Source organism: Panthera onca, chromosome D3 (genome assembly GCF_046562875.1).
Source record: "Panthera onca isolate mPanOnc1 chromosome D3, mPanOnc1 haplotype 2, whole genome shotgun sequence".
NCBI classification, from domain to species: Eukaryota; Metazoa; Chordata; class Mammalia; order Carnivora; family Felidae; genus Panthera; species Panthera onca.
Window position 1 is genome coordinate 84,996,820 of NC_138350.1, and position 16,023 is coordinate 85,012,842.

Here is a 16,023-nt window from a genome sequence, read left to right on the forward strand (position 1 = left end):
TCCCTCTTTTTCTCTCTCAAATCTATTCTCTCTCTCTGCTTTCCGACTCCTTATTTCTTTATCCGTCTCTTCATTTCCCTCTTCTCCATTCATAGGTCCTCTACAATGCTTACATTCTCAAGTACATGAATGTGTACATTGTTGGTGGCCTTCCTATGTATGGCAGGTGACAACTGGTACATTTTCCATCAGACACATTCCTTTTGAACAATGTACATTTTTACTGCCTATATTTTAAGTTTCGGGACTTTGCGATACCTTTGCAATTGTATTTTTCTACTTGGATTTGAATCTCAAGTTCATATTACCTCTGATCCATATGTTGTGCCATCCAAAGTCATGAACATGATTTCTGATACACTTTACAATAATTTCTCTCAGGAACTGCTGACACTTCCTTCTATTGATTTTCTTTATCCCTTGACAGACAAGATTTCCTACATTCTACCAATATTAGAGATATATCACACCTTTCTTTCTCCCGCTCCTTTTAAGCGTAAATTCCTTGTCATGAAATCAATAAAATTCAAGGAAAATATATCTTTTTTATATTGTTCCCAAGAGTCATCTGGCCCTGGAGTAGATTCCATGTGTTCTAACACTAAACTATGTACCAGAAAGCCAAGTCTTATTGTTCAGTTTATTTTTAAAACTTTGTCAATTATCAAATTCACATGAAAACAAGAAATTAAAGCCCAATGTCTATCCTCAGAACTCTCTGGTTCTCATAAGGACTTCATAGTCATATTTGATATTTCCTTTTTATTGCTTAACCTCTTGACTATAAAATTTGTTACTAGATCAATTCATTCTCTCTATATTTTTATTGATATTTATCATATTCAACTTACTATGCTAAATTATATACATGAAAAGGCAAATCAGACATTGTTGTTATTCTATTGGAGAGCTCAATGTCATATCCATGACATTGGATATGTAAGCTGATGATTACTTTAGAAAATGTTCAGTCTATTTATTTCCCAATAATATCACTTACTTTTATCCCAAAAGGTAAAGAAATTACTGATTTTTCTCTGAAAGCACAGAAACGTTACAATCAACCTCAAGAAGGTACATCATTTTAGTTGGGATCCCAGGAAGGGGAAGTAGCTAGATTTTTTATAATATTATAGATATGCCATCTAGGAAGAAAGTATATATTTGAATTAGTTAGGTCATGTTGATACATAACTACTCTCCATTTCCTCGATAGTGATTTTCCAACCCTCACAATATACGCTGTTTCACGATCCTATAGATGTTAGCACAATGTCTTTATAATTCCGAAGACCTGTTGTTCCTCCTTGCCCTACGTGAACCTGTTCCCTGAGAAAGGTCAAATTCATCCTATATGATGACACACTGAGTTTGCTATAATGCAGATGTGGCATCCTATCGGCTTCGCCCTCAGATACTGAATATTGAATGCTGCACCCGTACTTACTCTCTGACAAGCAGGGGTTCTTTAGCAGCGGTTTCCTAGGAGTCTAATTTCTCGTCTGCTACATCAGAACAGTACCTGCTTCATGTTTCCAGCAAGAACCACTTAGCACGCCCTAGAAATATACTGGAAGAAATGTTCTAAATGTGTTGCCTCCTTCCGTTTAGTGTTAAATTTAGGATTTTCACAGTCTAAAGCCCTACATATTTGAATGTTTTTGTTTGTTTTCTGTTTTCTCACTAAAGTAGCAGGTCCGTGACAGTAGAGATGTTTGTCTGTCTTGCTCACTCCCGTTTCCCCAAGTGTCTAGAATAGGCTGCCCCATTAGAAGTGCTCCATAACTATTTGTTGAATGAATAAATGAGTGACTGAAAGAAATAATGAATGAGGGAGATGGGGTGGGCCAGCAGGACTAAAGGAGTGCATAACAAAGGTTGGTATGAACACGATGGGGAACGAGGTAACAATTAAATAGTTCATTATATCAATAAAGCGACTGTCATATGATATTTTGAATGCAGCTAAAATGAAAAGCGCAGTTGGGAAATGCAACAGTAGTTGTCCTCCCTACAACCAGTAGTCCTGAGCTCAGATTGATTTAGGATCCTAGGGACTTGCACTGTGATGCTTTCGTGACCTTCCTGCATTTAAGGGATTATCATCTCAGCAGACACGACTATAAATATTTTCCAGTTGCATACAAAGGTTTAGTTAAATTAATCTTTTGATAAATTTGTTTGTTTTCTGGATTCTCTACAGTAAGTATGGATTGCTTTTATTATGAAAAAATAGGTGAAAACTGAAGACAATTCATAATAAAAGGCTTTTTTGTGTAAGAAAGAGAACTCTCCTATTATAAAGGATTTTTTTATTAAATACATAGATACTGAGTTTTACCAAAAAGAGAATGTCTGTGTACATATCTTATTTTGACTGATTGAGAAGAATATCCTAATAACATATACTTAAATTTCCTGGATAAAAAGAAGTACTTTCAATATCTTATTTGTAACTTAATTTTAATTATTAGTATTTTATTTAGGAATTGTATGCTTATATTTTGTTAGCTGGTATTCTTATTTGCCAGTAACAAAACCTGACTCTAGGTAACGTAAGATACGGGGAACTTGTCAGAAGGATAATGCTCAGGAGGCTGAAATCAGACTATAAACAGAAATCACAGGAATTTTGATGGTGAGATAGCAAGTCATGGCCAAGGGCACACAAAGCAGCAAGTCCTGCAGCCAAAGTGCACTCTTCTTCCAGACACCCCCTCAAGAGGCAAAGTCCCTATAAAGAAGATTTTGCTAGCCCAGATTTAGCACACCGTTGTCCCTTTGATGATCTAGGAGACAGGTGGGTGAGTCTTGACTTTTCATCCCCCTGGGAATATCAACTTTATTAAAACTATCCACAATGAGGAAGTTCCCTAACGGGACACAGAGTTAATACAGACAAGGTTGGAGACAGCATGTCCATTCTCACTATGGGTTTCTATTTAATTATCTCTCCCTTTTTTCCAGATGGGCATAAAAGTTACGTTAGCCATACAAAATTAATTTGAAAACTTCTTATACTTATTTTATCTAGTGTGTTATATAATATGTAAAGAATCTGTTCTTTAACATGGAAGAACTTATCAACAAGCTATCTGGTCTTAGAAATCTGTTGGTCTCATCAACAAATTACCGGGAAGTAATTCCAGGGTAACTCTCTCAAATTTATCCATGGAGGTTGGTTTATTCCTTCAGATTGTACGCTTAAAAAAATTAGGGCTGGAAACATGTCTGTCTTATTTATTGCTATAGTCCTGATGCCTAGAAGAGCGGCCAGGGTGTAATTACTGTGTTAATTAACAATTTGAGTGAATGAATAACCTTGAGGCAGTTTTAATCACCTTTCTTTAAGGTAATATCTCCATTCATTAAATTGTTTAACATAACTTCCTATATAATTCTATTTTCTTTTCATTAAAAAATATTATGTATTTTGCTTTTTCTCACTTCCAATCTTACTTATAATTTGTCTCCTTTCATGATTACATCAGTGTTTCAGAAAACGAACTCCTGAATTTAATCAATTTTGCTATTTAGTTATTTTTACTTTACAAGAATTTTCCTTATATCTGGTATAATGGTCTTTCTATTTTCCTTAGCTTAAAGTGGTATTTGGTTGGATATTTTCTTTATCCCTATTCTTAAAGAAGAAAATTACAACAGTAAAAATTGCAAAACCCAAGGCCAAACAGCCAAAGTACATAGCAACTTTGTATTTAGTGCAGGTTGCTTAAACCCTCTGCATATTAATTTCTTCATGGCTACAATGGTGATAATGCCTTCCAGTGGTTCTAAGGATTAAATGAGTTAATACATACACAGTGCTTAGAAGAGTTCCTTACGCATAAAGAACACTCAATATGTTATGTACCCTTTACTGTCTTTTATTTTTTTAACGATGCCATTTACAACCATGAATTTATATCACAGTAAAGTTCTGAGCACATAACTCATTATATTTTTTTCTAGTGTCCTTTCATTATCTATTTTAAATGGGCTACTGAGGGGTGGCTCAGTCGGTTAAGCATCTGACTCTTGGTTTCAGCTCAGGTCATGATCTCACAGCTTGTGGGTTCGAGCCCTGTGTCCGGCTACACACTGACAATGCGGAGTCTGCTTGGGATTCTCTGTCTCTCTCTCTCTCTCTCTCTCTCTCTCTCTGCCTCTCCTCTGTTCTCTCAAAATAAATAAATTAACCAGAAGAATTTAAAAATAAATAAATAAATATGCTATTGAAATTTAATTACTTCTTTGACCAAAACAGTCTTTGATTATTGTAGTTGTCAAAAAAATAAATAAATAAATGAATTGTGGGAATTTGTTTAGCATTTTATTATTAACGTAGTTTTATTATAGTAGAGTTATTAGAAAACGTCATTTATTTTTGTTTTCTTTTTACAGGTTTATTGGAATTTGATAGTTTCCTATCATGTTATTACACATTATTTTGCTTTTTAAAAACCTATTGAGACATTTAGCATTACCTAGAATATAATTACATTTGAATTTCAAATGTCTTATGCCTCTTTTGTGGGTTTGTAAGATATAAAATATGACTCACTATGCGTTTTACTTTAGTTATAAGTGAATATAATTTATTTAGCAAAACAGTTCACATTTTCACTTTTAAAGCTATCGTTTTTGGCATTAATACCTTTTATCTTTTAAAAATGATTCCTTTTTTTGTGACTCCTTGTCATTTACTTTCATCTTCTATCTTTGCTGTATAGACTAGTTTTAACCCCCTATCATGTTCAGAGAACTAATATGATGAAGACCTAAAATTAATCTGAAGGGAATCTGATATTTAAATCACACTGAAGTGAATTCAAGAAAGCAGAAAATTTTGCATTTGGTCTTTCCTTAATTATCTGTATGGATCTGATATTATGGCATAAATGAAGACTATTTTTGAATGGTCAGATCATTCCTTAGACATTTTCCATTTACACTGCTTTCCTTTGTGTTGCCTAAATTAAATATCACATAATGCACCTGATATTTACCTGTGTTCTGACAGAAACCTGCTGGAACTGATATCTTAAATTCAGGGAATGGGAGCAAGATAAGCTGTGACACCTTTTCTGACTCTCTTTCAGTTGTTTGAATTGTCCTGGTAATGAGAAAGGACTGAAGAAGGAAGACACCGATGAATCACTGGGGTTTGCGAAACCGTGGTGAGAAATTGCCTCTCTGAGTCATGACCGACCCAGAGGCTTGTCTGGTCCCCATATGTGGTCTATAAAATCTCCCATGACTCATAAAGCCAGATAGCCTGTCATTCAGCCTCAGGGAATGTTGGGATATCCGCAGAGGGAAAAAAAAATCCCATGATTGTCTTTTTCCTATTTATTCTTTGAATGCTCTACAAGTATGAACTTATCACTGATTTGAGTTTCTTTTTTGATGATAGTGACCATTCCTTCAGAAGAAGGTTTTAAGTTCTTACCTTGTTCCTACAACTTTCCTCAATGTACCCAAGTTTTAATATAATAGATCTTCTCTTCATTTTAGAATCAATATTCTATTTTAAAAGTCTGTTGCAAATACAAGTCACTTTTGCACACTTTAACCTAGTGACCATTTCTATTTATTGAGAGTCCCCTACTAAATAAATATGGTCAAAATTTTCCCCACATGAACAAGAAGATACTTATGGTATTTATCTATATCTGTTACTAGAGAGTTAGAGGCAGTCTTTGGTGAAGTAAATGGTCTTTTTCCTCTATCTGCTAAATATTTTTCAAATGATTTGTAATACTTGAAGTTACAGATCATGAATTTTGTATTTACAATGTGCTTTAAGGTTATACTGATTCCATTCATCTGTCATTTGATCATCAGATCAATTATTTGGAATTTTTTTTTGAGTGGGATATCCACTTTATTTATTTTTTTATATCCACTTTAATTTAACCAAAGAAGGGCACCTGGGTGGTTCAGTCGGTTAAGCATCCGACTCTTGGTTTTGGCTTAGTCACGATCTCACCGTTGGTGAATTTGAGCCCCATGTCAGGCTCCACACTGACAGCACAGAGCCTGCCTGGGATTCTCTCTCTCCCTCTCTCTCTCTACCCCTCCTCTGCTCTGTCTCTCAAAATAAATAAACTTTAAAAAGGATTTTAATTTTCCCAAAGAAACTTAAGATCAGAAAAGATAAATGATTACCCAAACTTCCTCCATTCACAGAGTTGACAGGTTGTGAAAATAAGACCCTAAATGACAGCAAGTGACTTCAAATCCTATAGCCTTTATTCAGTTTCAAGTTGCCTCTCTGTTGAATACATTGTCATTTTAAGGATAATGTAGTTCTCTTCTTCACATTTTTTTTAATGTTTATTTATTTTTGAGAGAGAGAGAAACAGAGCACAAGCAGGGGAGGGGGAGAGAGAGAGGGAGACACAGAATCCAAAGCAGGTTCCAGGCTCCGAGCTGTCAGCACAGAGCCTGATGCGGGGCTTGAACTCACGAGCCGTAAGACCATGACCTGAGCCGAAGTCAGATGCTGAACCGACTGAGCCACCCAGGCACCCCAAGCATAATGTAGTTCTATAATAAGCTATGATATTAAAAGTTTTATTTATTATACTACTGTTGATAAATACTGTGTATATAATATTAAAAGACCTGAGTATAAAATATCTGTGAATCAGCTAAAAACACCATTTCACTGCAATTAGTAAGTTATATGCTTTACCTAACCAATTATATTTAAACTAATCATTAGGTTGAAGTAAATAAGCTGCTTAAACAGTCTATCTGTTTCTCTGAGTTCCAAAATAATGATGATCATGGGAATACATGTAGATGGCATTGATTGTGAATCACGATATAATGTTCCTAGAAATTATGAAGAAGATAAACCCTTATGCCATGATTATTCTTTAATACAGAAGAAGACAATTGATAGTCATTTTATGAAAACTATGTGATGGGCACTCTGTCAGATATGCCCTATCACCTAACATCTCTAAGTTCTTGATTTCCCTTTTGTAGACTGGGAAAAACTGAGGCTCATGGAAGTTACGTTTGTCTTGCTCTGATGATCCTGCTCTTTCTACAACAACTAAAAAGTTTATAGTGGACCAGATAGATGTTTAAACACAGTGTCTACCAAATCCCAATGGGAAATCAGCTCTCAGCAGTTGTGGGACTCCAACATGGGAACTTTCCATCTATCCATCCTGTCCATATTTTCTGTTTTAAGAGAGTGTGTATCCTACTTTCCAACTAAGAAATAACTTTCCCTGGTTTTGGTTTTTTTATATCTGCTACATGTATGACAGTTACACTATCATTCCATTATAGAAAAATCTCTGGATTAAAATAAAAGTTCCTGGATGGTTGAAAATAAACTACTGGCTTTATGAAATTGAACATATTTCACTAAAATCTAAGGAGCTATCTATGCAACTCCAGCTAAGTAACTTTATCGTTCTTGAATTACATGTCTTGTAAGTATGCCAGTCAGTATTGTATATTAACAAGTATGCCAATTAATTGAGATTTTAAACTTCCAAACTAAATTTGATAATTAAATATCACCATTTAATACTTTGAACCTACTTACTTGTTTTAATGGGAACTAGAAATGAGATTTACAAGTATTCCCTTCTATCATTTAAGAAAAACGAATTACTTTATTGATGCTTAAATAATATATCAGATAATAAATTTGAACAAAACGCCAGATCTAGTTTTGATATGGAAAAATGTGGGACACCTGGGTGGCTCAGTCCATGACACTTGGTCAGACCTCAGTCGGTCTGACTCTTGGTTTTAGCACAGGTCATGATCTTATGGTTTGTGAGATTGAGCCCTGTGTCAGGCTCTGCACCGACAGTGTGGAAACTGCCTAGGATTCTCCTTCTCTCTCTGCTCCTCTCCAGCTCTTTCTCTCTCTCTCTCTTAAAACAAAGAAAGAAAGAAAGAAATAAACAAACTTAAAAGATTCTTGAAATAGAAAAAAGGTGATAGAAATAACCAATTCACCCCAACTGATATTTTGAACCCTATTTAGGAGAGGGCAGAAATTAGTAAAAAGTCAAACTTTATGTTACGTAGGAGAAAACCCAAAGGGTAGTGTTTCAGTTTATCTCCTTCAGTTATTCAAATACATACCAACATGCTTTTGAAATATTTGAAATAATAACCTGCTTCTGCATATCTAGCCTACAAGGAGGAGAACACTTTGTTTTCTATTAGAACAAGAGTGTTAACACTTATCAGTCTCCAACATCTAGAGAGCAGTGATTGAAGAAAAGTGGACGTGTCCAGAAGTCAATGAGATCAAAGAAAGCAATGAGAACAAAACAAATGAAGCACAACTATTAGAGGAGAACATGCATGTGAATAAAGGACACCAAGAACACCTAAGAATATCTAAGCGACAACCTTCTGAACTCCGACAAAAGACTTTCATGAGATATAAATATGATTTTCCAATTTAATATTTAGAAGATGACTTGAAGAGAGCAATATTACTGATTACATATGAGTTTACAGTCTGAAAGGTCAAATTCAAAGAATGTCTCAGAGGAGAGAGCCAAACAATGAAGAAATGGAAAAAATAAGGCAAAAAAAAAAAAAAAAAAAAGAACCAGAGCCTAGGTCCAGGATATAAAAGAAATTCCAAAAGGAAAAACAGCATAATATATAAGTAGAAAAAATTAAACAAATAATGGCTATAATAATAGAAACTATTTTTATTATATTAATAATAAAATAACAACGTTAGCAAATTCCACATATTGAGAAAGTACACATAAGGCACAATCCGAGTATGTTCCTGAATATGAGGATGAATTTAAGTGCACATAAGGCACAATTCTAGTATGTTCCTTCATTTAAGGATGAAGGGAAAGTTTTACAAGCTTCAGGTAGAAAGTTTTCTTACACATTAAGCAAAAGTCAAATTGGCTTTGTATTTCTAAAAATATTTAAATTTTTTTTAATGTTTATTCATTTTTGAAAGACAGAGAGACAGAGCATGCGTGGGGGAGGAACAGACAGAATCCAAAGCAGACTCCAGGCTCTGAACTGTCAGCGCAGAGCCTGATGTGGGGCTCGAACTCACAGACCGACATCATGACCTGAGGGAAGTCAGATGCTTAACCGACTGAGCCACTCAGGCGCCCCTTGGCTTTGCATTTCTTAACTGCATGATGTAAATTAAGGACTATGGAATAACACATACAGACCGCAGAGATATTGGATTGAAACCCAAGAATCCATATCATGACCAATTCAGACTGTATCATCTACATACCTACTTTGGGAAAATATTTAAGAGACTATCCAAAAACAGGAACGAGAGACCAGAAACAGGAACATATCTAAACACTAGGGCCACTGGTGTCAGTGAGGGTCCTCAAGTGTGGTATTTTAGGTACAATTTTTTTCATCTGTGAATCTTATTCTCAAACTGTAGACCTTTGAATCTAAACAGACAAGCAATCTGCTCACCACGATTCCAACATGCAATGATGGAAGAAACACTGTACAACCACTGAACACATTCTGCCTCAAAATGGACTCAAGGGGTGCCTGGGTGGTTCTCAGTTGGTTGAGCGTGTCCCACTCTTGACTTTGGCTTGGGTCATGATGCCAGTGTCATGAGACTGAGCTCCACGTTGGGCTCTGTACTGAGCATGAAGGCTGCTTAAGATTCTGTCTCTCTCCTTCCCCCCTCTCCCCTACATGAATGCGCTCTCTCTCTCTCTCTCTCTCTCTCTCTCAAAAAAACCCAAAAAGCAGGCAAACAAACAAAAAACCAAAATGGACTCAAAAAGACACATAGAATCATGGGTCCTCCAAAATTCCGAAATCCAGATGGGAAATTTGGGGAGTTCCTGGATTAGTTCTCAAGGTCAAAGAATGCTTCTCTAAGATTCTTAGTTCTTTTCTCTAGGCTCTTGGTTCCTCCTTGAGAAACACAGCCATCCTTACTTTTAAAGGGAGAACATTTTCTTGCAGCTGGGCTGTTCCCTCCGCCTGCTTCCTACCAGTCAAAGACTGGAAGTTCAAGTACACCCCCTCATTCTGAGTCTTGGTCTGATAATGTTTCTGCATATATACACCTTTTGAAAACTTTGTGGGCTTCCTGTGAACCTCTTTATTTTATTAGATTAAATCTAGAGCACTGTCGTGAAAATTCGGTCTAAAGATACAGCCAAAGATGTGACTGTAAAATAACTAATTTTCTGAAATCTTAAAAAATATATGTATCTTATAGTCATACCCTTGGCTTTTATCTTCAGACCACATTTTCGTAGCAGTGCCCAGGATTAATGCTTGCCCAGAAGTCATTTCTTGCATTCTAGCATTGTTGTGGTTTAGAGAGGCTGAGGACACTTAAAGCCATCATCAGTTCTTGGCTCCTATTTGTTTCATGGTTCCCCCCCTCCAATTTATCCTTCTCCTCCCTCGTTTTACTAAGCAACAAGAAAGCTGTATCACCAACATGTTGCTTGGAAATCTATTAGATGACACAGAGTAGTGGGCACATATTTTAATTTCCACATAGTTTCAGAAACAGTTCGGCTAAGTTTCCTGCCACCACATACAATACCCTCTCTTCCAATTTCCAATAATATTTCCTCACTTTACTGTAAGGTCTCACTCACAGCGTCCTCAATGTGCAAAGCTTTGCAATTTGACCTCACTAACACCCTTCTCATGGCCACCGATGGCTTCCAAAGCCATGCCCCAATTTTACAGTTTTGGGCATGGAAGCACCCTATTTCCACATACCAAAATGGATTTCAGTTATCCATTTATGCATTAAAAATACCCCAAAAGTTAGCACATGGAAAGATGAAAGTAAACTTTTGTTATATTACAGCATCTATTACGTTTGAGCAACCAGTAGCAGCTTAGACGGCCGGTTCTGACTCAGGGTATCTCAGGGATGAGCAGCGAATGGTCACCTGAAGCCTTCACGGGGGAGGATCCCTTTCTGGGCTTCTGCACCAGGCTGTTGGAAAGCTTCAGATGATCTTTCTCCAGGCTTATTCACATAGGTGTCTCCACAAGATTTCTTCATGTTGTGGCGGATAGCTTCCCCCAGAGCGAGCAATCCAATAAAGATCACCTGAATCGAAGTCACAGTCTTTTTATAACCTAATTAAGGAAAGGCACTCCATTACTTCTGCCATTCTATTCACTAGAAGTTAGTCAAAAAGTCCAGCACATTCAGAAGGGGACACTATACCAAAAACTGGGCATCTTTGGAGGCCCATTTTAGAGACTGTCTACTATAGTGATTAGAGTAGGAATAGTATACTATTTTTTTGTGTGTAAGAAAACAGAAATAGAAACATTTACATCTTTCCTTATATCATCAAAAAGAAACAAGGGAAGGATAAACTTAAAACTAATAAAAATGGTTTCCTAAAAAGAGAGGGAGAGAACAGAGAGGAAGGGACAAAAATCAGAACTATATTTCTCCACGTATCTTATTTTGTAGGTTTGACTTTGGAAACGTATAACTATTTTATATAATAAAAATCTCAAAAGAGAAAAACAATCCTTAAATATGGGATCAGCCAACCCGGTGATTAAATTGGAAATATCCATAAAAATTGAGAATTTTTCTCTTTTGAAATGTATTTCTAAAATAAAGCATTTTATGTCTTTGTAACTGAAAAGCTTAGAATCTGTAGCAAAAATAACATCCTACTAAACCAGATTATGGAAACTGAATTTCATTTCCCATTAAACAAACAATGGTTCCTAGGGAAAATAATGGACTCCAAGTCTAGAGTTGGAAATGTACAAGATGAACCTGGGATATCTTGTGATTGATCACAACAAAGCTATTAAGGTCCATGGGTACCTGAAAACAACACAAAAATATCAGTTGAAGCCAGCTCCTTCTGGTCAAAGATGGGGCAATTAAAACACCAAAAAGAACAATGGCTCTGATGGATTGAACTGCATCATGTACATAAAACTCCATTTTTATGATATTCCTAAGGAAGGAGGGTGTCCTTTTGTATTGGCTAAAACACATTTAATATTTCTAAAAGATTGTTTAAAAATTGTGTAAAATGTCTAAAAAATGATTTATAAGGGTTAAGAATCAAGCATATTCCCTGCCTTTCTTATAAGGAATCTATTTGAGGACAATCCTATATCTTGCAAAGGAAAGTTTTGTCTTGTAAGATAATATCTTACAAATTCAGGTATAAAATAAAATTAGAGAATCACAATTTTGCAATCCTGAATGAAATAATGCATCAGTGCAGTCATCATCCATAGCTGAGAAAAACATTAGGTAGAAGTTTGGTGGAAAATTTTATAATGGATGCATCAGGCTGACAATACTTGAACACTCTAATCAATGGGGCAGTGAAACATTTTGTTCTTCTTGACGTGAGTTAGGTAGATATATACAGCACCTCTTATGAATTATTCTTGGAAAAAAGAAAAGAAGAATGTACTCAGATTTCTAAGTCACGTTGCTAGTTAACAGAAAGTCTGAGGCTTAGGTGACTACAATAAATAATGCCCTGAGGATACAATCAATTGTATACACACACACACACACACACACACACACACGCACACACGCGCGCGCACACACACACACGCACACACGCGCGCGCACACACACACACACATACACAAACACACACAGCTCTACCAGAAATTTAAGAATCAAAAGTAACTGTAGGAGAATATTTAAATCATATTAGGTAGGGTGTTGTAAAGACCTACATAAGTATATAAAAAAAGGCATCATCATTATATAATTATTAAAAGCCAGATTTATGAAACATGCCTGACCCTTAAGTTAGCACTGAGATTATTATTGGGAAAGCTAATCTCTGCTTCAAATACCTCACAATTGATCTGTAGAAACGGATTATAATATAAATGATGGGAACCGTTAGTGGTCATGGAAATTACTGCAGACCCAAAACCAATCTGTAAATTGTGTCTCTGCAACCGAATGTTTCAGAGTCTCAGTTTCCTCATCTATTAAATGGCAAGTATTTTTTGCTTAACACACAGCATTGTGAGAGGACTGAATGAATGGTATTTAAAGCATCTGCAAATCTAAATCAGCCTTCATATAAAATCATAGTCCCGTGGTATATGGAATAGCAACAAGTGAATGGAACAGACAACCTAAGTGATCTGAGTGACAGCCTAAGGGATCTGTCCATGTGACTCTAAATATTTGCCCAGCATCTGGAGCGGTCCAGGGTTAACAGCCCAAACCAATGTTTGCTACATAAACGAATGGAGAGGAAGAGTATGCTCTTGGTAAGAGTTTCCACTTCGATATACCGGCTCTAGATGAAAACTCTTGCTACTGATGGTACAAAAATCGCCTTTGGGGTGCCTATTTGAGTGCGGTCAGGGACATAATACTTGGTCCTTTAAGGTTTCATAGTTTTCCTCCCTTCAATCAAGTAGTTTCCTTTCAGTCTTAAAATTAGTATGTTCCCAATAAGGCTAAGACATTTTTACTGAAAACATGGGAAAACACTGCTCGCTATGGGAAGTGGAAATAAACATACTCTTTTGAACTTTTATCGAATATAGACTATAAATGAAGGAGTCATTTATAACATTTTCAATCCTATTACATTTTTTTTTTTCTTAAAGAGAAACACCCTGAGCGACTAGGTACTAAATAGTCTTCCCTACAGCAAAAGCCCATACCTTGCCGCCAGCCAGAATGCAATACTGCTTACTTCTCCTTGCATCGTATAAAAATGGATATAATTTTTAAATTAAAATTTCTTTACACCGGGGAGCAGCCTACTTTTAAACGCCAAGCGTTCCTACGTAAAGGGGAGAAAGTTCTCCACTGTTATTGATGTTTACAAGTTGAACATTTCGAGAAATCGTTTGCATCCACCAGTAACAGTTATGGTCTCCATCTCCCCTGGAAGATGAAATGCCACGAGCCACTCTGAGTCGTAGTTAACTAAAAGGCGCGCATCCATCAGTCCACGCCGCTCCTGCCAAAGAGCCCGAGCCTCGCTGCCTCTTCGCGCGAGGACGTCGGCGAGGGGGCTGCCGCGCGTGATCTCGCTCCAGCCTCCCCAGCAGCAGAGGGATTAGACACATGCGCACGCTTGGTCTCTTTGTGTGCGCCGGGAAGGGCTCGGCGTCGACTTACACTTCCCAGTGGGGCAGAGACCTGGAACGCGAGCATGTGCTCGGCAACAAAACATGCACGTACACAAGGCCATCGAAATAAACCACTGCCTCCCGTTTGCCTTCCCCTCTTCGGGAGCGTCCCCACCGCCCTTTCCCCGAGTCCAGCTGGGGAGGGGGCGCGGAGAGCCCCGGAACGAGGAGCCGTGTCCTCAGGAATCCCGCACCCGGGAGAGCGACGCGGGCTCGGGCAGAGGGGGCCGGGGGCGGGGAGCGCGACCCGGGGCGCGGGAGGCGGGAGGCGCTCCCCGCCGGAGCCGCCGGGGATGGAGCGCGTCCAGCGGGCGTCTCCGAGCGCAGCCACCCCGCGGGGCCCGGGTGGGGTGGGGTGGGGTGGGGTGGGGGGCGGGGAGGGAGCCCGGCCGCCCAGTCGGCCCGCCCCTCCCCCCGCGCCGGTGCGCTCCGGCCAGCTGTGCGCCGCCGAGCGAGGCGCCAGCCCGTGGGTGCTGCCGGGGGCGGCGGCGCGGAGGGGGCGCCCGCAGCTGGCGGCGGCGCGGGCCCGGCGCTCGGCTCGCGGCGGGGGGCGGAGGTGAGGACCGGAACGCGGAGGGCGGGCGCTGCTCGCGGCGCCGGGCCCGCGTTCCCCGTCCGCGGCCGCCCTGCCACCGGCCCGCGTCCCCGCCGGCGGGAGCTCGGGGGACCGGGCGGCGGCGCGGCTGTGGCGGCGGCTGGCTGGATGCGAGACCTGCGCGGACCGGGCGGCGGCGGCGGCGGCGGCCGGCGGCTCCCGACTCGGGGAAGCCGATCGCGGAGGGGACGAGCCCGAACGCGCTGGCCATGGCCTCCAACTTTAACGACATAGTCAAGCAGGGCTACGTGAAAATCCGCAGCAGGAAGCTGGGGGTGAGTGGCTCGCTCGGCTTTCTCCTTCCCCGGCTCGCGTTTGGCGCGGCCGGCTGTAGGGAGGGGGGCGGGGAGAGGTGACCCGCGCGGGGACAGGGGCGAAGAGGGACCCGGCCCTTTCGCGGACAGCCCGCTTGTTGCTCGGCCGGTGTGGGGGCCCGCACCTGCCTCGGGGGGCTCTGCACACCGGGCCGAGGGTTCCCGGAGCGCCCCGGTCCCCGTCCTCATGCGCGCGCTGCTGCTGGCTTGGACCAGACTGAGAAGTCATGTAGACGGAAGGGATGGTCAGGTTGGAAGACGAATGCGCCTCGGAGGGGGGTTTATGGACGGTGCAGCCCACAGTGTTCTGTTCTCCAAAGTGCGCCTTTCGGGGAGAATGGCTCGCTGTGCGGGAGCTGGACGGACGCTCCCGTGTGTGTATTTACAAGCCCCGTGTCCTAGTCCCCGCTTCCCCAGCCCCTTTCGAAATTCTCCTTTGATGCCCAAGCATTGCCGCGCGTCCCCGCCGGCGACTGCCAGAGAGTTTCGGGCTCCCTGAGCGGTTGCCCAGGGGCAGGCTCCCTGGCCGTGTGCGCGCCCGGACAGGTGTACCTGCGCCCGTGTGCAGGCAGGTGTGTGCTCACCGCCGCCGACACGGCAGGGTTCGCGACGGCAAAGTTTACGGAGACCTTGTCGTAGTTTTTCCGCGCAAGACGTTGTGCCTGACTTGGGAGAGAAACAGTGTAGACCCCCCCCCCCCCCGCCCCGGGGGGTTCAGAAGTTCTCTAGTGACCAGACGAGGAGGTAGGAGGGACACGTGGATGGTCCCAGGAGACCTGGGTGTGGAGCCCCGAGGCCAGGAGAGGAGGAACGGGCCTTTGGGCTTGGCGGCCGTGGGGGGACCGCGGGAACGACGCGCAGGGGTCCCTGTGGTGGCAGTGGGGGGAGCGCGCGATGGGAGATGGGCCACCGAGAACGACCTTGGCGGGCCGGTCCAGAGCAGGAAGGGAAACCGGTGTGGGGGCG

At 40.7% G+C, this 16,023-nt stretch overlaps 1 protein-coding gene across 1 annotated transcript in view; it reads left to right on the forward strand.

Annotated features, from left to right (window-relative positions):
- Window positions 1–14,523: 14,523 nt before the first annotated feature.
- DOK6 (docking protein 6) overlaps window positions 14,524–16,023 on the forward strand; it is a 362,588-nt gene continuing 361,088 nt past the window's right edge. The window contains exon 1 of the mRNA XM_060614064.3: window positions 14,524–15,018. Coding sequence (XP_060470047.1) covers window positions 14,953–15,018 — 66 coding nt within the window. The 5' untranslated portion in view covers window positions 14,524–14,952. The remainder of the gene's footprint in view (window positions 15,019–16,023) is intronic.